This window comes from Centropristis striata, chromosome 12 (genome assembly GCF_030273125.1).
Source record: "Centropristis striata isolate RG_2023a ecotype Rhode Island chromosome 12, C.striata_1.0, whole genome shotgun sequence".
In the NCBI taxonomy this organism is placed as follows: domain Eukaryota; kingdom Metazoa; phylum Chordata; class Actinopteri; order Perciformes; family Serranidae; genus Centropristis; species Centropristis striata.
Genome location: NC_081528.1, coordinates 13,406,651 through 13,430,708, shown reverse-complemented (window position 1 = coordinate 13,430,708; position 24,058 = coordinate 13,406,651). Strand labels below are relative to the sequence as shown.

The following is a 24,058-nucleotide window of genomic DNA, read 5'->3' as shown; positions in this document are numbered from 1 at the left end:
GTGATCTCCGATCGGACGCCTTTTAGGGGAGCTCCGCCCCATTGTGTGATAGGCCTACACCTGGTCAGTAACCCAATTCGCTCTGGATTTCCATGCCTGACCCATCTCATCTGTAAGTTTATTTAGCCTACCTATCTTTCAGAGTTTTCAAGTGCGCTACAAGGTTCGATTTTCCAAAAATATTCAAATAGTTTCCAGCGAATATCGATGTTCAATGTGTATGTGCTGGATGGTATGCGTACCTTATGAAAAGTAAGTGTTTTATGAAGTTACAGGTCTAGGTGTAGTGGTCTGCATGTAATGTGCAAATTCTGCTATTCATGATTAGCATGCTAAGCGGAGATTTAGCTTTATTCACTTCTTATGTTGCATCTCCCACTATACGAATACATACTTCCTACAGGCACTGCACTAGTGTGTGTGAAACAAACAAAGAAACTTTTGGGGAAGTACATTTAAGACTTTAAAACTCAATCTTCTCTTCAACTTCCCCTCAGGAGACAAAACAACCAAGAGAGCACCGAGGTTTGGGACTTTCCCTCCTGTGTGGTGCCCCCATAGACTCTGGCTCATGTGTCTGTGTCCAATACATGCATTAGACCCCCTCCCCTTTTGATTTTAAATCTTCCCAAATCCTTGCAAACTAGTGTTACTCTGTCCTGCTCAAGAGCTGGAGGGACCAAATACTGACCTGAAGGATCAGAGCAAAGCCTTTGAGTGGGTAGCTAATTCCCTCTTTAGCCCTCATCAGCTGTCCTGCAGGCTGAGATGGAGGCGTGAGCGATGAAGCAAAGCTTGCCCCATCTGGCAGAATATTGAAAAAAAATTGCTAATTGCAAAGGAATAAAAATAGTTACTTGTATGTTTTTGTGTTGTTAAAAAACACTTGTCCACTCTTCTCCCTTTCCTTTATAATCTTAACATGCATATTTATTTATTTAAATTACTTTGGGTAACTTTAATTCATGTTTTGACCATCAATGGGGAAACTAATACTTTTGACAATAATTTAAAAAATCCAAATTCTTAATTTGGTGCATAAAAAAATATTTGTATTGTACTTCTTGGCTGTCTAAAGGTACAAGTAGTACGATAAAAGTTTAAATGGGACACTGCGACCCTGAAACTGATGTGAGACGATTAGCTAGAGAGAGAATACATCAAAATGTTTTTTTGTTGGGACTACAAAAACTGTAAAGTGGTGTTACAGAGTGGTACTTTTTTTTAAAGTCAAACGGTCTTTGACTGAGTACAGACATCGGTCTGCAGAGACCACACACAGCAGTGTTGAGTGGTTGGGGGAGACAGATGGGACACCGGGGGGATTTTTTAATCAAGCTTTACATGTCTGTCCTCGTTTTTTATGATGTCATACCTCTAAAAAATCCTAGGAACAAAATCCTCAATTGAAATAAAGTGGTATAACCATGTTAAAGCCAAAGTTTTTGTTATTGTGATTATATAAATGCAAAGAATTTCAGCAATCATTTTTCCATCATTCTGTCACCAACAGAGTAAGTGAAAGTAGTTGCTTCCTTTGCTGAGAAGTTGAAGCAGCCTGTCGCCTGCAGCTCTTATTCTAACAGCTCACTGTGGCAGCTCCTCACTGTTCATTACTCGCTGCTGTATTTCAAACTGATGCGTTGTGAAAAAATGCAGAAGATTACCATTGCCTTGTTTTAAGACACACATTTTTGATGAACAATCGCTGTCAATGTCACCGACAAACCTGATGAATTTTGTGACTTATTTCAACATCAACCTGTTTTTCATCAGTTAAATGCTTTTAATTTGAAGCTGCAGCCGTAGGAAATATTCTATGAATTATTTCTGCATAAGTCATGAGTACTTTTACTTTTGGTACACTAAGTACATTTTGGTGGTAATACTTGTCATGTACGTAAGATTTTGAATATAGGACGTTTATTCTTACTGCACTGTGTTATTACTACTTTTAATTAAACGATCTTCACACTTATTTCTTTACTCAACAAGACAGTAAAATACAGTAAAGAGAGGATTCATTTTAGCATATAAATATGCTTCAATTGGACCTGATTTGATCCTTAGGATTGGCTCAGGACATTTCTACTAGCAAGTAAGTAGCTTAATGTTCAACTGGATTACTCTTATGATAAATAATGCACTAGTTCAAGGAGCTGACAGGATTGCATTACACTGGAGTTGCAACTTGTACAATTTAATGTGACAAAAACAACTGATTAATTGGCATTGATTAAACTTGCAGTGTGTATTGCATTATGCAGAGAGGTTTTTCTATTTTCTGTCTGTCCCATTATTATGAGTGATGATAGGCCTCTGTCTAATAATAATAATAATAATAATAATAATAATAACTCAGGACTGTCTTATTAGACTGCATTAGTTTTAGCTACTTGAACCAAATTAACCTGCAACTGAGTGCTTATTTTATGATAATATTTAAACTGATCACCTACAAAAAAGAAAGAGAACTGAGGCCCTTGAGGCCTCTGTTACTTACAGTGTCTGTGACTCTATTGCCCCCTGTTGCCCCAATTGAGAAGTAATACAAGATAAATTGACACTGGGCCCAATTTCATCTTTACTTGAAGGGCTGAACTGCTGCTGTTTAGAGTGGTGCCCTAACCTATCTGTTAGCCCTAATGGAGGCCAATATATAGATAAGTGTGTCTTGCCAGGAAAATCAATATCGATGTGGCCCCTGATGGTTTTTGAGTTAAAGTGCTTTGTTTTCTGCCAGTGCCTCGAAACAAAGAGGCTGTGGGTCCTTCTATTAACAATTCCCAGTCAACCTTGAGACGGAGTCGCAGACTGAGTCAGAGATAGAAATAGAAATAGACAGATGGGGTGGTGGTGGTGGAGTGTTGCAGCACTGGTACCAACATCACTAGAGCGTTAGATTTGGTGGAGGATAGAAAAGCATCATCAGTGAAGCAAGGGCAGGAGCTCTGAAAGAGAGTGTGATGGGGCGTAACGAGACAGAGACGGGCTGTGAATGGCCCAAATAATCTTTCAATTATAAGAAAATATTATCATTAGAAAGGAGTTTGGTAAAGAAGAACAGCAAACACTTAGGATGGTAGCTTTTATGCAACTTGTAAGCTCAGGTTGATTCCAAATGTGTTGCATTTATGAACTAAGCACTTATTTGGAACATAGTTTTTATTGATGGAAAAAAAAGTAAGCCTCCTCTTGCAGTTTTGTTATAACAATTATAGTACATAAGGGATGGAATAAAAAGAATACATGACTAGAGAACAGTTTGAGTGAATGAAGTTATGTTTCCAAATAAATATTATTGTTTTGCTTGCTAGATATTAAAACTCATACTGCAAAGAAATTAGATAGAAGTCAATAATAAGATACCTTCCCTTTCCAAACCATTCTACTGTCAATCAATCAGCTATCCAGCTCAGTTTACTGTCACATTATTTCTTAAAGCATATATATAAATGGAGCTCTTGCACAAGTAAATAAAGATCTTTTGTATAAAAATAAATATACAATCGGCTAACAAAATCACATTTGTGAGGTTATATGTGCGAGTTGAGATGACTTAATGGACTAGCTGTCATGTGGCAAAATATTATCAGGCAAATACATACGGTACATTTGCAGGTTTTACATCACAATTTGCTCATTTAGCCTATTGCCAAGATGAGGAAAAATACTTTAATTTAGCTTGACTTGGATTTAAAAATATTGTTGAATATTTGTTGAGTCAAATGTCACACTGCATCCAACGAAGCCCTTTAGGGGAAACATTCAAAACAACATGTGCAACTATTTTGGGAGGCAACCCCATCCAGAGCGAAGCAGTTTCTTGCTTGTGGTGATGGAAACATGCAGAACACATTAGATCAATTTTCTGCTTTTGAACTAAACAAATGGACTTTTACTTGAAAATAAAATGTCAATTAAGGTCAGAGTTTTTATGCTTTATGCTTGATAAATCAAGAAATCAGGAATAGAGCAGTTATTCTTAGATGACTCATAACTTTACAAGCACAACTTGTTTTTTAATTTATCTCTAAAAGCAAGGAATGACAGCGTTTTTTCATGTCAAAATTATGACAAGATTTTATTGTTTTTGTAAGATTGTGTTGGATATGTAATTTGTTTTTATAGATTTTTTGTCTTGATCAAGTTTTACAAGACTTGAGGGTAGGATAATATATTTTCAATCTACTTTGGAAATTTGTAAGAAAGACATACTGTACATATGTAACATGACATATATGCTTAAGTCAGCTAAAATTTCAGGTAACTGTTAATGTAGCAAATAATGTTCTGTAGCTTTAATGAACTGGTGTGGCATTGATATAGTGTGTGTGTAATGGGAATCTACAGATTAGGACAGTAAACCAGATATTTGTTAATACAGAAATGCAACAAATACCCTTTCGGTAGGGAGCAATGTATGTGACATTTTGTTCATTTTAGAATTAAACGAATTATTTGCAGTTCATAGATCATCCAGATGTTACAGTATGTGTTTGATTTAGCTTTACAGCTGTATACAGATGTGTACAGCTCATCTCTCTGGTAAACTAGGAAGCAGGGGGCTCTGGGCTGGGAGTCTGGGAGAGCAATGGTGGCTTGAAAGATGAACAAGTATATGAGCTTGACAGTGGGCTGACAGCGGGGTACACAGCGGGTTGTGTTGTCTCCATGGCAGCAGCCGACAACATGGAGCACATGTACCCTCTGTTGTGTTGGGACAGTGTTTTGGACTCTTCAGGCACATGGTTGTCCCCTGAAAAAAACATAAATTGTAAATTAAATTATAAATTAAATATCACAATATAGTTGCAGATTTGTCTCAATTTCTTAGTATGAAGGAAAACGATTAAGACCAATACTAAACCGCCAGGGTGTTACTTTCAGTTTCAAGTACCTGTTTCTGAAGAACAGGATGGACAGACGGCTCTCCTGGGACAGCCCATGGCTGGAATGACCATTCCCCCCACACCATTTTCTGCCATCATGTAGAACTGCAAGTTCATACAGTAATCATTAAAAGCTCCATCTGTTATGTTGATTTTAAGTCGACATAACAAACATTTAGCTTGTTTACTTGCAAATTTGTATTGATTTGAATGAAGCTTTGTGTAGTTAACTAGTATGTTATTCAAATATATTCACATTTATCTCTCTGGGTGACTTACTTTGGATATCTATGTCAGATTTCTGTAATGATGGTCTTACCGGAGGCACAGTGGTAGTGTTGATCTCTGACATGCTCTCATCTGTCACGCTGGTCTCACTCACATTATCCACTGAGGGCTGTTTGTGGAAGAATCTTCTGGTTCTGCATAGCAGACAGTAGAATAAAACACGCAGTATTGTCATTGATTTATAAATCACAAAGGTCCTCAGACGCACTGAACACACAATTAAGATATATTCACAGACTTGCACTCATTTACATGGTTATTAAGTCATGGAGCTCATGCCCTCGCAGAAAAATTCTTAATTATACTATTGTGCTCTGGATAACCCATTAACCATTGTAATGCCCTGCACACACATACATGCAAAATTTTGTTTTAGAGATAAACTACCCCAGTGGCTGTGTGTCTATGCTTGTAGTGGATTTGTTTGCATGTTTGAACCTGAAAAGACACAGCAGCTTGAAAAAACAACTTGTGTTTTTTGACCATATCACTGTGTACTGCATGATACTTTACTTGTGTAGAACAGTTTTTGAGTTTTGTGGTTTAGTTTCCTCTGCAAGTGCACTTGCAGTCAAGTGCAGAAGGCAATTTGAGGCAGAGCTATTGGCGGCCATGTAGCGTTTCCACTGGGGTCATACCTCACCGGCTCCATTTTGTAGCTGAGAAATGACCTATTTTTATGTGTAATTGCTGTAGAACAAGCTAAACCAAGCATGTAATTGAAAGCGTGCCACTTCCACAGGGGAACCAAGACTGCAAATGTTAGGATGTAGTAGGTAGAGGGGAGGGGTGTGCTTTGTGAGTCAAAAGAGTGGAGAATGCCAACAGCCTTGTCCATAAGCCAGCGAAACAACCATAAAACAAATCAGCTACTTAGAGACAGCTCAGGTGGAAATAAAAGGCAGGAGGACTCGCAGGATGTAGTTTGCGTATGCTCCCCACTCAGCTAACCAGGGATGCATGCTGCCATTCGTTCCACATGTGATCTGCTCCTCGACCCCCTGCTGTCAGCCTGAAACACCTGCATTATATGGCTCGTGCCACTCTGGGTTTGATAGACACTTTTAGAAGCTGTCAGCTCATTCATTGCTGGAGCTGCTCCTCCCTGACTGTCCGTACTGCTGCCCTGTGCTCCCAGTGTCCAGAAGACGAAACACAACAACCCTTATTAGAATAGGGCAATGTCTACTGAATTCACATGTTTTATTCCTTTCTTTTTTGGACTACTCCATAAAGGCACTATGATTTTAATTGTTGTGATGATATGTTGGAATTCAAAATTGATTTAATCAATGAATGAATATTAAAGCGTTCACCCCACTTGTATAGGACTATGTGTCTCTCCTCTCTGTAGTGCTGCTCGGCTGAGTGCTGAGCGTTAGGACTGCACACTGGGGCTATGCAAGTCTTCTAAACTGATCAAATCATTTGGGCACAAATCCTGTTGCAGCAGCTATATCCATCATTACAAATAAAATGATCTCATCTTATCAATCCTGTTCTTTCGCCAAAAATGAGTATGGCTAGTTTTGCATCGTACAGCCCTTTTGGATACAGGGGTTACTATATATGGAATGAAATGTTAAACAAATTGTTAAAATGGTTGCAGGGAAAATATATCCTTTTCTTTTCACATTACACATTCCTGTCATATGCCATATACTTGTTTGATTATTTTTTTTCTTCCTTTCTCCATTTTTCCTGCAGCTAATCTCCTTTTTCCCTTACTTTCTTCCACCCTTTTTCCCTAATATGCTTTTTTTCCCGCATTGTCTTCTTTCATGTTTAACTTTATCCTTCCATTCGTTTTCTTTTGCCTACTTGTTTTTTCTTACATCTGCCTATCCATGTGTTCCTTTTCTCCGGTACCTATTTCCTTCCTCCTTCTTCTCTCCTTTCTCCCCTCTTTTATGTGAAGTGACTCCCTCTATTAATTTAATCTTTCCTTCATTTTTACATTGCAGTTTTGCATGCCTCAACCCTCATTTACAACTTGTCCCCCTTCTCTCCTCTCACCCGTAGCAGTATGTGACGCAGGCAGCGATGGAGAGCAGGGAAACGAGGACCACCATGCAGGCTGCGATGACCACGTTCCTCCTCTTCTCCTCCTCGGCCTGCTGCAGCTCCCACCACTCCAGGTCACTGAACTGACAGCGCTCCCCCATGTAGCCTGATGCACAACTGTACCATGGGAAAAGACAGACAGTGTAATTATGTAGTTCATGATCACAGTCTATTATTGAGAAAGGAAGCATGTAGGTAGAAGAGTTCAACTTAGTGGGTCACATGCTTACGATGCATCATATTGCTTATGTTGTAGTATATAGCCTGAAAGATGTAGATTTTCAGCTAAATACATACTGCCACAAACTTAACGTAAATAATATCATAATGAGCAGTATTTAAGGAATTATAAAAATGTATTTTAATGTTATGTACAGCCTTCATTAGAGCTGGATAGGAGTATATCATTGAAGATGCAGCTGCAAAATGTGACTGAAAACTGATTGATTTAATTTTAAAACGTATTTTCTTTGTTGACAATTTTATGTTGCATTTTCGTATAAGTATGAAAAGGTCCAATCCAGATTTTTCTCACCTTTAGCCAGTTTGTCATATGGCAGTGGCTTCAATCATGAAACAATAGTGACACCTCCTGGTTGTCAGCTGCACTAAATATCATGAGAGATAGAAGCCAGAGAGCCTGCAATGTGTGCTGCAGGAGGTATTCTCACACTTTTATCAATATGGGTCCAATGTGATCGAATGTAGTTTCATTATGTTTGTATATTGCTGGTTGATAGGGAAAATTCATTCAAGATATCAGTTTTATATTCTCCTGATTCAGGATTGAGTTACCGTGTATTTTAGAGTGCAGCCGATCAGGTGGAGCAGTTTATAATTAAACTAATTTACCACAGAACTGATGACCAAATGATGCCAGCATCATTTTTTGTGCACAGTGTCAGTAGACTGTTAAATTGGAGATCAGGGGTTCATACTGAGGGAGTATTTACTTGCAAGCATAGGACTCCATTTCAGGAAAGTAGAGGCAGACTCCCTGGTACAGGCAGTAGGAGTCATGCGTCGAGGGGCAACTCTCTATTGAGTTACTGTTGTGGTGCCGGATGATGACATCAGCAGGGCTGCTGGTCGTCACCAGTGGCGATGTGGTCTCCAACTCTTGGGAGAGAATTAAGGAAATAATTATATTAAATTAGACAGATTTACGGGGTTTTTTTTTTGATTGATCTCTCTTCGTTTGTACATGTTAAAAACAAACAAAATAGTTATAGTAATAATAAAAAACAATTATAATAAAATAAAATAGAATAAACAATACCATTTTCTTGCAGAAATGTAACAAAATCACAATAATATACATAATTAAATAACATAATAATTTCATGTCCGAAAAGGAGTAGGAAGAAAGTGAGACCACTTGCCAAGTCCTACCCCTTTTTTCCAATCATATTCCATAACCTTTGCCATACATAAAAAGCAGGACTTCATATTTACTTTCTCTGATTTTAAACAACTTTTGGATATTTTCATGTAATAATGCATTTTTTTGCTTGGTACGTGATTTGAACCACTTTTAGGTTCACCAGGTCTTTTTTGCGCTTTTAATTTGATAAACAGTGGGTTTGTTGGTTCTCTATAATTGGTTTCATCTACAACTCTTACGGCTCTTTTTTGAATGACAGTATAGTAATGTATGCATGTTAATATCTTCGGTCATAGTCCAATGCTCAGATTACTGATGCTGTTTTGAGGTGACTCATGTAAATACTATATTCCACATATCATAAAAAGCAATTATTTTACATCCCAGTAATAACAGATGTACTAGTGTGAGTTATACTGTATTGAGCCATACTGGATACAAGCCTCCACTCTAAACAGTTCAAGAGCAAATACACTTATCCTGTTAAATGCATGTTTTTCTAATATTCCAAACGTAATCATAGTGGTATTGAAAATTACGCTAACTGCACTAAAAATGTGAGACATACCTTGACATGTCTTCCCGTTGCCATGGTATCCAGCCTGGCACTTGCAGAGATACTTTCCCAAGGCGTTTTGGCACTCTGCATTTTTGTCACATTTGTGCGTTCCCTGTTTACACTCGTCAATATCTATAACAAAAAGAATGGAGACTTACATTTTTACAATATTAACAGTCTCGCAAGTTTACCAGCTCATCAAAATGAGAATTCATTAATTTTCTTAAGCATTACAATCAAATAAGGAATAATAATAATAATAATAATAATAATAATAGACATTTTCTATCGGATTAGTTAACACGACTTCTGACTGCTGCACACAGACAAACTTTGTAATGTTTAAACTGGGCTACAAAAGATTTAGTAATATGAGTTTTTGGGAAAAGAAGTTTTAGCTTTTAAACTTTTGCTCTCGTGATTAATGCATATATTAAATATTGTGATTATCTTTGCCTCCAGAGCAGCGCTGCCTCTGTGAAATGCTTTTTTTATTTCCAAAACTCAATTCTGCTCCATTCCTAGTGCCGTCACGTATGCCAAAAATGTAGAATTTAAACCCCTGCTACTGTAAGTGAGATAAAAGTGTCTCTGTATCAAATTTAATCCCATAAGCTTTCTTCAGGATATGTTACTTCATCCTGACACACATTTGTTGACACATTTGTACAGGAACAGAACTACTCACCCACACACAGCTGTCCATCACCTGTAAAACCTTCCACACAGACACAGGTTGGGCTGCCAGCGTTCATCAGGCACTGTGCATTTACATCACAGCGGAGCGAGTAACACTCATTCTGGTCTGACAGAGAAGGGGGACACATGGAATTATAACATTTAGTTAGAATAAGAGCTTATGCGGGAACAACTACTCTAATAAATTATTCTGTAGTCATTTCATTTTACTTAATATATTTGATAAAATGTATAAGATATAAACGCGTCCTTGATTTTGAGGCAGTTGTTTAAGTAACTTTAATATAAAAATGTTTGAGATAGAATCTACTTATTTTGATCACATTAAATATAATCTTTATATGTATGTAATTCTAAATCAAGAGAATTTTGAAAAAATCCAACACAATAGAATTAGTCCGTTTATAATTGACAGGCACTTCCTGTTAAGTTGTTATTAACTCAACTTGTGAAGTAGTTAGATTTAATAAATAAAATGCATGCAATCTGTTGCCTTCATTTTATTGAGTAGATATTGTTATCTTTTTTTACAGTGTACCGATCATTGTCTCTATTTACCTGAAATCATCTTGTCTGTGAAGAGAGCTGGTTCGCTGTCGATATCAGAGTCTGTTTCATCAGCAGAGCGTCCAGGTGTTGTTAGAGGTGTGCTCTCATCATTGAATGTCTTGTTTTTAAGCGATGTTAGGTCAGTGGATTCACTTTCTCCAGATTCTACACAAAGAATGAATTGTTATTAGTCAGTTTTACTTCGTAGAATTTACAGAAGTTTATGAATGTAAGTAATATAGCTTAAAATAAATCACCTTCTGTTCTATTTGAAGCATCAAGAGGCAAACAGTTGTTTCCATCAGCTGACAGGATGTAGTGTGACAGACAGGAGCAGTGGGCGAATCCCAGTTTGCTTTCACACACCTGAGCACAGCCTCCATTCAGGTGAAGGCAAACATCGGCCCCTAAAGACAAGGATGCAAATAACAGTTTGAAGTTCAGTTATTAAGTTATAGGATTACTTGTGTTGGTTTTATTCTACTTTCCCTAAAGTCCTAAATTGTTACTGCGACACTGCTTTTATCATGTAAATTGTTTTAGGTTTCACACCTTGAGTCGTGCCTTCTCTCAATTATTGCTGTATTTACATATTTTATGTATTATTGTCTTCTATGCCCTTTTTAAAAAAATCATGTATACCAGCACTGAGGCAGGTCATAACCCATCTGCAGAGACTGGGAAATGTGTTATGTAAATACAACTCACTTGACTTGACTTGTTGCTGCTGGCCAACATTTATCTCACATCTTAATTTATAAATTGGTCAACTACAATAAATGTGCAGGAATTTTGTTTAGTTAATGTCTTTTTAAGAGCTTAGTAAATACAACATGGAACTAAAAAGCCAGCAATATATATACTAAACAAAATGTACAATCTTGGCAATTTGAGATCATTTGTAATCCTTATTTACTATTACTTGTTGCTGCTTGCACTGCTTTTTAACCTCAGTGTATACTTCTAAACTACTGAATTTATTTAAAAAAAACAAACATGTTGTGTCTCTGCACCTGGTTTAGCAAGGGGATGAACCACCACGATGGATGCAGGTTGGACCATGTTGCCATGGATACGTTGCAGTTTTCTCCCAGTCCGCTTGTGTGCGCTCTTCAGCTGCTGGTGCTCCCGATCAGATATCCACAACGTGTCCTCAAATACTGCAATGCCAAAAGGTCGACCTGGAGGAATCAGAGTAGAGGAAAAGAAGACTTGTGTTCACCAAGTGTTTCAAGGTGAGAACTATTGTATGTCTTGTTTTGATATTATAAAAGGGAGTACTGAGCGAGGACACTTGTCAAAGAGGGATATCAACATATTTGAATGATCTGAAGGAAATAGGCAGTTAACTGGGGACATCACTGTATGAGAGAATAAATAGTAAGTGCACATTAATTTACATTTTCCCCTTACCCTAGCTGCTTTAATGAGAACATTTTAACAACACAATGTTATGTTTATCAACTGCTATGGACAAGTCCAGTTTGTTAGATTTAGTTCAACTTTGTCAGACCGTCACCTTGTTTTACTTTGACCCTAATGACAAGCGATTCTGTCTTGATTTGCTAATTGTAAGCCATTTTTTTTATCAGTACAATGCACTTGTATATGTGTGTGTATGTGTCACACAAGCCTCACCTACTTGGTTCTCTAGCAGGACCTGTCGATCTGAACCGTCCAGAGCAGCAGTCTCCACCAGGCCCCTCGTCTGGTCGCTCCAGAACAGACGATCCTCTGTGAAGTCGATGGTCAGGCCACTTGGTGACACAAGGTTGGTGCTCGCAATGACAACACGGTCGTTCCCTTCCAATGAGGCACTTTCCACGACAGGCTGGGCCCCGATATCAGTCCAGAACAACTTCCTCAAAAAGTAAAAAGAGGATTGTAAATTAGGCATATATGTATGAATACCACAGAAGGTTTTGACATGCAATATGCAAGGCTGTTTATTAATTGCAGATTAAATCTTTTGCGGTGAGTTGAAGCTTAAGCTATTATATGTGTGTAGCCACACTCACTTTGCTATAGGATGAACTGCGATTCCTCTTGGTTTATCCAGCCCTTTGCTTACAATGGTTTCTCTGTTCTGTCCATCCAATGTACTGCAGTCAACAGTTGACTGGCTGGAGGAGAAAATTATGTAGAAATGTAAAAGCAGAAAACCAAAACCATATCATTTCTGATGTAATCGTTACTGCAGTAAACACTCCAAAACTTTTTAAAATGTCCGTTAAATGTCCCCTTGGATTTGAAAACACAAAACACATTAATAAGAATCTAATATGACCAGCTTGAATGCTGTTCCACTAAAAACATTGAGAAGCAAATATCTGATAGAAAAATGATCAATTTAGAACTTCCGGCACTTCACAATCTTTTTTATGAAAAATCCTCAAATTTTCTCTCTGCAACCACCGCACACCTTTTATCTGTCCAATACATCCTGCGGTGGACCCAGTCGATCGCCAGTCCTTCTGGAGAGTCCAAACCATCAGAGACAAGAACGTCTCTGGACCCAGTGTTCAGATCAACTCGCTCAATTGTCTTCTGACTTGTACTGGCAAAGTACACCTTTAAAAAGGATGATGAAATACAGTCAATATACAGAATACATGAGCAGTAAAACATTATATATGTTATTTATTGCAACTGTCAAACAATATATGAGAAAAGATTGTTTTTCATTAAACTTTAGCAAACTCTAAAGGCCATCATCATTACACTGTCTGTCCACCAGGTGTCTCTGGATGTCTGTACCTGAACTTGGTCAACCTATATTCTGTTCCTCCAAAGCAGTCATTATTGCTTATATTGAAATAATCTAACAATAAATGGTAATAAAAGATATGAGAGTTTTTTTTTATCTTACATTGTTTTCAACAGGATCATAGTCCAACGCTATGATTATTCCTCTGGGCTCTTCTACAATGGTTTTATCCCCAGTGCCATCAGGATTAATTTTCCGTACATCCACTAGATTGGCAACTAGTAGATAGGGTGGTGGTCCTGAAGAAGAAAAACACATTGTTTTATTATCAGCTGTACTGCAGTAGATATGAACAAGTTTAATTTGTAATTTGCATTTTACCTTGCTGTTTTTACCTTATTTATAGTACAGAATGTGTTTTGGAAAGATTAACAGTAAAATACACCGTCACATTAGACAGACAGAGAGTTTATCTGTGTGGGCTTATCCGCCTCAGCTGACTGCCTTGCCATAGTATGACTCACCAGAGGCAGTGCAGCGCTTGCCATCTTGGTCGAGCTGGTAGCCAGGCAGACAACCACACTGCCACCTACTAGGGGTGACAGGAGTACAGAGCTGACTGCAACCCCCTCTGTCTGCAGACGAGCAGCCTGCAACGGCGACAAACTGCGTTACACATATGAACACGCTTATGTTCTTCACATTGTTGAACATGACTGATGCGACATATTAGTTTAGTCCTAATGCATATTTTATTTCTGATAAGACATTATTTGTATTCAGTGTAGGGCACTTTTCTTTCCTAATTTGACCTGCTCCTCTCCTATTCAGTTAGGCTAAATACACTAAAAAAAACAGCTTTCTTGTATACCACATTTACCCTGGTTGTAGGGGAAAGAAGTGTTGTACGTGAATGCTATAGCAGGGAGCTGTCCACTGTGCATCACTGGTGAATCATTGGTTACGGAATACCACTAAAGCTGACAAATTTCAATGAATTCAAATTATTCAGGCAGACAAATTAAAACTCTATATAACCTCAATCTTTATAGATGATATCTATAAAGATTGAGGTTATATAGAGATATCTTACTCTATCTTACTCTTACTCTAGGAGATATCTTACTCTAAATTGATACCCTCACTTGTCTGATCATTATCTGTTGAGCTGTAATGCAAAGCCAGCTGGTTACTTCACTGCTGTGCTGCTAGACTTTTGATCCACCTGACCTCAGTTTGACCACTTTCATCTAAGATAATTCAGATAACATTGGCTATAAATAATATAGTACACTTTAGCTAATATATTAAATTTTGTCCCAAATCTTACTCTTTTATTTAGCGTATGGCATACTTTCTACACTGGTGTATATGTGAAATGAGTAATACATTAATTGCACCAAATTTTTTATATTGGGCTGACTTAATTTATTAATTAATGGCTGATTAACTGTTATATAGTCCATACCAGTACAGGCTTGTCCATCCTCCTGCAGCACAGATCCCTCTGGACACACACAGACAGCACCCTCCTCTGTTGTCAGACATCCCTGGCCACACTTTGTCATATTGCCTTCACATGGTATGATCTCTGATAGTGGAAAGAAAATGTATTTCTTAAAACACTGTTAATATGCTTCGTAACAATAAGGTTGTTACACGTTAAAGAAAATTCCAGGTTGTTTTGGGGCTTAGCAGTTATAAGAATCTAACAGCCAGATGGACAACAAGCTTCTTAGTAAAATCCCTTTTTGAAGTCAGGCCTAACCCAAACAGGTGAAAGTGTGACCAGAATACAGTCAAAGCCCACACACACAGTGAGGGCGATGTGATGTCGGCTCACAGGAGTGTGGTATCTCCTGTGCTTGTGATGGCGAGCGACACAGATATGTATCTGCCGGGAAATAGCTACAGGATCTGTTGTTGGCCTTGATTCATATCTTCTTCCTGGTAGTGACAGGCAAAATTATAATTTGAGCCTTCCAGGTTATTGTTATTTTTTTGTTATTTTTTTGAAGAAGTCAAAAATATTTTGTCGCTGATGCTGCACATTGAACATTAATTGAAAAATGCATTATGAGTAAATATGCTGAAGGAACTGTTCTGTTATTACAATACTAAAAGAACGAAAGACAAGAAAAACATTTAAACAAATTAATCAGATAAAAAAAAAAGTCTGATTTTTTTTTTTTTAAAGTCCCATTTTTTCCCCCATTTGTTTTTATTGGATCATAAAAAATCATAAGCAGCCCGGCTGTATCCCCCTTCCTGTAATCTCTGTTGTCTTCTCTATTGTCTAGCCTGCCTCTTGGCTGCATGTTTGTTTTCTTCTGGACCTTGGCAAAGGTTGTCCGCTAAACAGCTTAGACAGACGAAGCTGCTGACCAGATATGTTCCCTATTGCAAATGTCACCACGTCATCTAATCTCATTGTGTCTATGAACCTTCCCTGTTCTCTTGGCCCCCTAGCTGTGAGATTACAAGAGAAGAGATTAAGGATGTGTTCATAATATGTGTTAGTATGTTATGGAGGTAATCAATGTATAGATGCTACGGAATCAGGGTTAAACTAGACGGCAGATTGAAAAACAGAACCTAGAAATAATAAACCAGAGAATAAATAGGTTTTTCCAGTTTATATACATTTCCTCATGACTGCAATGCATATTTTTGTGCCGAAGTGTTAAATTCTCTGAGGTATTTGTTCACTCGAAAAGAATCTGTTGTCATGCTGGCAGACAACAGACCTGCATTATAGTAGAGAGGAATGACTAAATACAGACTGAGATAGAAAAGCTATATGGGAAGCCAGGATTTATGAAAGAGCTTCCTGCTGTCTGTTTTTCTAAACAAGGCTAAAATGCAGATAACTGCAGAAAAATAACTTTTTCCCTGTTTCCCTGTTTCCATCTCCCCTACACAGCCCCTCAGTCTCAGTACAGCTAGCCCTTCAGTGACAAGGTGTTAGTGTTTTGACCCAAGTAACTTAACACACTATTGGAAGCTGACATATGTCTAGTCTAGTGTGTCTAGCGTATGACCCAGCCTTTTTATTGGCTCTGTAGGGTCAAAGTAGTGTCTGGGGGACAAATGCCACCTTTCATAGCACCACAAAAAGAAGAGGGTCCAATCTGAAACCAGACCTGCTTTCATTATGCAGACCAAAACAAAGCCCAAGTGTTACAACTTTTTGAATAGAACCTACATGTTTGCTGTTCATATAAACTCATTTCTATTCTACATTTTTCTTTGTCTTTCTTATTTCACTGAGACATAGCACCATAATGTTTCAAACACTCTGAAAGACTGTGAATCTCTAAATTTTTTAGCATCCAGTCCTGCTTTACACTGCACTTGACTTTGCTTTGGATAAATAGTTCATAAGAATAGAGTAGAAATCAAGACAGTAGAATATAAATGAGTTTATATGAACAGCATAGCAACAATGACACGATATGTTTCCACTATACCTCCACATGTCTTCCTGTCTGGTAGGAGGGCATATCCTTCAGGGCAGGTACAGAAATAAGAGCCAGGGATGTTTTCACAACCAAGAGAGCAGCCGTGGTTCCAATGGGCGCATTCATTCACATCTATGGACACGACAAATATAGCGACATAACCGTTTTATGTTATTTGATTCAAACTCAGCAGGCAATGCTTGTTTTTAACTAAATGGACAAAAATATTTTCTTGATTGTAATTTGAATTAATTGATTCCATGGCATAGAAACCAACCTTCACAATGAGTGCCTTGCTTGCTGAGAGCAAAGCCTTGGCTGCACTGGCAGGTCCCTTGCTCGGCTAGACTGGAACACACATTGATGCAGTTTCCACTCAGATCGTCACAACCTGTTGGAAAGGGTCAATATTAGTAGATTACTTAAACTTTGTTGTTTGAGACATATCTAAAAGAAATGTAAATCCAAGTGATAACATGGAGAGATGCTACAGAGCAGTTTAAATGTCAGCTGTAACCTGCAAATGATGATTGGGAGTCTGCCATTGGCTGGTTGAGGGGATGCACCACTTTGATATCAACTGGGGGTTTTGCCATTTGTTTGATGTTAACATTCAGTGGCTCTCCTCCAGCATACTTGTTTACTTGTTTTATAACCCGAGATGCTGCATCAGTGTAGTACAAGTGTTCCAGGAAAACAGATATCCCCAGTGACTGAGACCTGACCAAAGGAGACAAAAACACAAGTGTTTTATTCCAGTTTGCCAAAAAATATAAAATGATAAACAATAACAATGCAGCAATATGCTCACCGAAGGGGCTGATCAATAATGTGCAGGGCATTCCCGTTGTAATCACAAGAGGCAACTGCACTTTCTCCCTGCAGACCAAACTGAACCCAGAACAGTCTTTTGTCCTCTCGGTCAATCGACAGTGCTTCCAGTTGTTCTGCCATCTTAATAAGTGTAGTTTTCATCTGTCCTGTCACATCAGACCGCTGGATACTTGGAGTCATCCCACCAGACAGCCAAAAAAGAAACCTGCAAAATATTAGTTTTACACTTAAAATAGAAATTGGCTCCAGTTTGTGTGTTCCTCAGTTACAAAATAGTTAGATGCTTCTACTTATCTCCCTGTTTGGGAATTTTCTCATGTAAATGTCCACAAATCAGTAGCTTCATTATCATTTTGCCTCGTTATATTTAAGTAAAGTTTTATATATTCTTAAATGTTAATATAAATCCGTTTGCGTATTCACTTGTCAATTTACTTGACTGAAGCTCAATAAAATGGCGGACCATATGTGGCCGTCTTTGACTTTCACATACCACCGATCTCTCCCGTCCGTCATTTTGCACCTCTGTGCCAGCCATGCTTAATGGAGCAAGATGAAAGATTTATAGTAGCACATAAACAACATGCCAGTAACCTGAACTGCGTGAGGAGCTGCACAGGAATCATCCTCCTTTAATCTGCCTATCTTAAAAAGAAAGTGCCATCATGAGAGACTTAAAAGTGGAATGCAGAATGGATTACCTGTTAATGGGGTCAACATTTATAGAACTTGGTCGGGTCAAGTGTCTTAAAAGAGTTCTTTCGTTTTTCCCATTTATATCCATTGTCTTGACTTTTCCCTTTTCTCCACTTGTCCAGTATACACAGTTCCAAATCCAGTCCACTGCAAGACCCGTGATATGTTTGTCAGATGAGTACAGTTTCTGAAAAACAAACAGTCAAATAATAAATGGATGTTTTTCTTATAAAGTAACAATTTTAGTAGTACAATTTTAGTTTATATTGTTCCTTTCCTGCTATACTGATGCATTGGAGCATCACGACGCATCACGACGTTGACGACATTATATTTTCAGTCTATTCATGCCAGCTAAGTTCTCTACAAAGTTAGAGTAGTTACATAATCACCTGTCTGTGCACGCCCCTCACTGACGCTTTGTAGATGACCCCAGTGTGTTTGTCAGCCCAGTAAACTCTCTCCTCTCTGAAGTGAAAGTCGAGCAGGATTGAGCTCCCAACCCCGGCAACAAGCCTTCTCTGGCTCTTTCCATCGAGGTCAATCCGATGAATAGCTTTCCCATGGCCGAATATCAGGAAAGGCTGTGAGGCTTAACAAAATAGATTGGGATGTGATGAATAAATATTAAACTGCAATTTACAATTTCTCAGAAACCATAGTGGTGTCTTAAATTTGTTTGTTTTGTTCAACCAGCAGTCCAAAACCCAAACATATTCAGTTTATTTTCATATATGACAAAGAAAAGTGGTAAATCCTGTCCTTTTGAGGTGATGAAACCAGAAAATATTTGGTATTTCTATTTGAATAACAACTGAAAATAGTAAACAATTGCTTCATAAATGAATTGACTAAACCTTGCAGCTCTAAACGTTAGTAAAATATGTAAGAACTAGTATTTAGTATTTTCCCCTGAATAAGATATACTGACTGACTTTGACGATTGTTCTCAGTTTAACTTAATAAATAAAGTACAGCCAGGTAATAACGAAGGCCACATTTCAAAAGCTGCTTTCTCCTTCTTTACACTGCAGTTGTCATTAAAAGCCTATTTGTGGCTGTAATGGGATGAAGTTCAAGGCAGTCTCAGCTGCTTCTGTATAAAATGTTATCTCTTAGCAACAAATCACTACTGCACTATCCTTTGACTCAGACAATACTCTGCAATGAATGAGAGTAAAGGCTCAAGTGGTGACAAAAAGGTTCTGAAATGTGTTGTAAGCTGCAAAAAAGTGTCAAAATTTCGACATTTGTAAATGGAATGAGCAGATGTCAGTTTCAACACAGAGTTAGACTTCATGATACATGTATGTAGTTTGCTCTAGAGCACATTAAACTTTGACAAACAGGGTTATGAAACCAAATCTGTATTCTCTGTCGACTATTGATAGAAAGTGTGATAGTCCATCATGGTAACAACACTGTCATGTGCAACCATGGATACCGCACTTAACTCTGTGGAATGAAGAAAACAATGAGAAGCACCAGACAAACAACATAATGAAATGTCTGGCCTGAGATCCCCAAGATGGCTGCTGGTGCTGAGTTGCTAGGAGGCATCCTGATGAATCATTAATTGACAAGTTCACATGGTGGTCAGCATGATTCTTGACCTAGTAAGCTCACTTAATCGGATGTTGTTGGGAATATTGATATTTGCAACCAGCATTTTCTAATTTACAACGTTAAAAAAACAAACCAGTAATTGGTTACTCATTTTTTTGGCTTCTTGGATCTGATAGCACAATAGTTTCTCCTTAATGCAAAGCAACGGATCGATACTGACATTGATTTCCCATTTGAGATGGAGGTAACATTCATCATGGCAGCTTGAGTGGCAATTTTGGATGCTAAGCCTGTTCATTGCAACCCAATGGCTGATCACAAGAAACAACTGCATGAGTTTTTGAGCTGTAGATAATTTTTAAAAACATATTGATAGAAAGGAAGATATGACCAAATGTGATAAATATTCTGATATACTCTTTATACCCTTTTTGATGTATGTAGATGAAGTATTGTGACTGTCAGATATCCCTGTCCATCTAATTATTTTGTCCATATAAGAATTCCCCATTGACTTAATACAAAATCACACTGTATTCATATCACTATATGAAATTACATTTACCGCAAGGTATTATTTCCATATCACCCACCCATTGGACAGTCCTAAATACATGTTAGGAAAATGTTAAGCTGATATAACCGGCTATGTGGACACATGTTATTTGACACAGCTTACAGTATTTGGCTTCTTATTTCTTGCACAATTTTTAGGGTGTGTCCAACTAATTTAGCTCTAGTAACCAAAGATGTCAACACATCTCTCGCCATCTTGCCAAAGCAACTGTAAAAGGGGCTCAAGTAGGATAAAGACATTTTTATTAGGAGCAAAACATTGATTGTCATCTTGCAGCCACACTATGTGCTGCTTCACGCTGCTGGAATGTTAAAAGCTAAACCAACTGAAAGAAAGAGATTCTGTTGCTGACAATGACCTTTAACCTCTAAATGGAGGACACAGAGTGCTGATGCGAATAACTCCTTTGCTATTTGACAAAAATTAAATATATCATTATTACAAAACATTATAAGCATTTTGACTTAACTCTGCCAGTCTGGCATGAAAGCAATCATTCTGACACGGTTTTGGACATCAGCGATCACCATCTGTAGCTTCAACTAATGTCCTTGTGGCATCCCACAAAAAACTTGGGCTCAGCCTGAGATACACCCACTCAAGTGAGGGCCAGTTTACTGTACCTTTGCTACAGTGCATGGTATTGTCTGTTAGGCCAAGTTCACTTTGCAACACATACTGTAGAGTGGCTGATTTTTTTTAACCTACTGTTGCTCTGCTGTTATTTACGATGGTACTAAAGAGTTAAGAGGTAAGAATACCAGCCTAACACAGAATAGTACTTGTAGCAGCAGTTATGACACTAGTTTATGTTATTGTGTATTCCCACATCAAGGAGGACAATTTGTGCTGAATGAGATATCTCCTCGGGGTGTAAATCACAAGTTTCATCACATTATGATATTGTCTAAATTATTTGAACAACAGTATACTTTTTGCTGATATCACTAAGTCTGCCAGGATATCATTTTGATTTGATTCATAAGAACTAAAATATGAATTAACAATTGTCTCACTGAGCTCTTCTAGGCATTTCAATGAAATACATTTCATTATCTTTAATAAAAAAAATAAATGTTAAGTAGGAATTTTCAAAATGAATGTGTATCTTAAAGGTGATTTGTATGGATATTTTCACTCTGCATTTATGATAATGGATTATACTATAATGGAGCGTACAATAGGTTATCTAAGATTAGATATACTTGAATAAATGTTAAGTTCTAGTAACACATTTTAATGTATACAAAAGATTATAGAAATATAATGTTTGGCTGGTATTTCACATTATGTATACATAATAATATTTAGCCACATATTGAACATTATTTATTTGTTCCTTATAAAAGTAGATATGCTCTGTATCTTTACAATTTGATAAAAAAAACTATACCCAGAAGATACTGCATATAATCTATTATGAATCAAACACAATACTTCATATAGAAGCAAAATAAATAAGTGGGACTTAAAGGTACAGACATATTACATATCTCAGATATGAATCCTGAAAAGTTCCAGAGAAGATGCTGTGTTGTATCTATGTTCATCATTAAGCTTGCCATCTTAACTACTTTTGCGAAATACAATCTACAAAAAATGTCTAGACTTCTAACACACATTGTTTAAGGACAAAACAACCTGATATACAGAGGATTATCCAGTAGTCTGCAGTACTTCACTTCTATCAATACCATGCATCAGGATTAAAGGTCTAAACAGGAAAGGTGTCAACCAAACTCACCCACACAGCTGTTGTTTTTCCCCACTCGCGATAGCCGTTCATCCCAACATGCTGTACCAAGGGCCAATGCTCCAGAGCTTTGCACCATAAAATAGATCAGCGCTGCTGTGATTGTTGCAGCCAACATAATCCTGCACTCTGTCCCTGCCGTGGGAGCTGCACTTGTTCACTTATCCTCAGGCATTGCCACTATTAGCACTGGCACACAAGAATTCCCCAAAATTAAGCAACATTTGTTTATGGACTGTTGGCATACTTGTCCAAGGCTTCAACTTAAAGAGACAGTGAAGCTTTACATACCAGAAGATGACGCACTAATGAGAGATGTAAAACCCCAATGAAAAGATGGAGTTGTCAGAATATAAAGCGTAATACTGCCAGTGCAGTGTTACCCTCAGTGGGATCCTGCTCACTCCCCACTTTGGCCCCCAGGCTGCCAGTCTGTTTTGGAAGCAAAGATTGAAATTCCTGACACCCCCGTGGTAAATTTTGCACATGCTAGTCCAGCATTGGAGCAAGATCTTCTTTAAGCTGCAGTCAGGGTCTCAGGCAGAATGTAGAATATGCAAGAAATGAGGCTGGGCTGAAGAAAGGTCCCACATAATAACAACAACGTCTTCCCTTCACCCCACCCCCTGACCCATGTCCTTTCTTAATGTGGATGGTTGCGTTTGTGTGACACAGAGTTTTAGTGTCTGGGAGACGACGTCTCCTATAAGGCTATTAGACTGAAGACAATCCAAAAATATTAATTTATTTATTCTTCAGGGAACTAAATTGACCTTTAAACTATAACTCCATTCATAAATGACAATCACTTACAGTATGGGTGTTATTTCCACATGCCGCACACACAATAGACACACAGTTTGGTGTCCTGTGTGTGACTGAGATATCAGTGTGTCACACTGTTGAAGTTCATGTGGCTCCTGGGGGGAATCAGTCGAATGAGTAATTTTTAGAGAACGAAGAAGGAGATTATCCTTAAATTGTTTGTCCTCTTTTTACTCAGGAGAACAACTAACAGACCCCAGGAACCAAAACCTCTATTCATACCCTTCATGACTAGGATATTGTCAGCAACAACGTCACCACTAACCTTGTAGAGGGGTAGTAGAAGATTTATGTGGCTGAAAAAGCTTCCTTGTCTCCAGACTAATGTTAGCAGTCTGAAGGGCAATGACCTTTTCCCACGATTTCACCCCTGGCGGATAACAATGAAAATGTTAATGTCTATAATTTTCACTTGAGGTGACTAGTGGGCTGAATGACAATCACACATGTGTTTGAATCATCAGGTAGAGGAATCTAGAGGTAGCTAGGAAACAGCGAGAGTGTCGATGCTGCTGCTTTATTAAATGCCACCTCATGTCATTGCTGTAGTAGAGGAAATAATTTCCTGTCCTTAATTCCAGCTGAGTGAGTCCCTTTCAAGCAACTACAATCCAAAGCATTTTAGGCATTATATCTCTATATTTAAAAAATGTGATGCTGACTTTTTATATCTGCCAAATGTTAAGCAGTTTGTCAGGTAATCATTTCAATAAATTATGTCATGTTTTTGTTCACATTACTTGGCTGTTTATTTGTATATTTGGATATAATGTTTGCTGTAATTTGAATGAGTGGGAAGTGAATGCATTGCAGGTTTAAGATTGACTGGGCTGACTTTAAAGCTTTATGCATGACCCCTGGCTTAAATTGGTTAGGATAGGCTTATTGTTTCACATTAACATTATGTTGGAAGCAAATCGTTTTCCAACATTAGACTCACTTATCTCTTATGTTACAAAATGGCTTAACAACCACAACAATCCTTGGAAAATATTGTTTTCTAGCCTTGTTGTTATAAATTCTGTCACTACTAACATGTGGCCAATTTTCCACTGGACTGCTAGAACGGCGCCAAGTCCCAGTTGCCAGGAGATTTGTGGTGTGGCTGTAAAGCCTGTAGAGAAGTGAAGTATCTCACTTGCAGTTGCCCTGCCTAGATTTATTTACATGGACCACAGCCATTTAAAGAAGAAATTATGATTAT

At 37.9% G+C, this 24,058-nt stretch overlaps 1 protein-coding gene across 1 annotated transcript; it reads right to left on the bottom strand.

Annotated features, from left to right (window-relative positions):
- Window positions 1-3,886: 3,886 nt before the first annotated feature.
- egf (epidermal growth factor) lies at window positions 3,887-22,147 on the bottom strand. The gene is made up of 22 exons (XM_059346971.1): window positions 22,021-22,147; window positions 18,526-18,725; window positions 18,139-18,320; window positions 17,415-17,642; window positions 17,121-17,323; window positions 16,881-16,994; window positions 16,613-16,735; window positions 14,611-14,733; window positions 13,667-13,792; window positions 13,305-13,441; window positions 12,858-13,006; window positions 12,454-12,558; window positions 12,074-12,297; window positions 11,449-11,616; window positions 10,693-10,842; window positions 10,445-10,600; window positions 9,876-9,992; window positions 8,198-8,363; window positions 7,197-7,361; window positions 5,212-5,314; window positions 4,901-4,997; window positions 3,887-4,759 (listed from the first exon to the last, which is right to left on the bottom strand). Exons 1-22 carry the CDS (start codon window positions 22,145-22,147, stop codon window positions 4,554-4,556), a joined length of 3,369 nt encoding a protein of 1,122 aa, XP_059202954.1. The 3' UTR covers window positions 3,887-4,553.
- Between the last annotated feature and the right edge of the window lie 1,911 nt (window positions 22,148-24,058).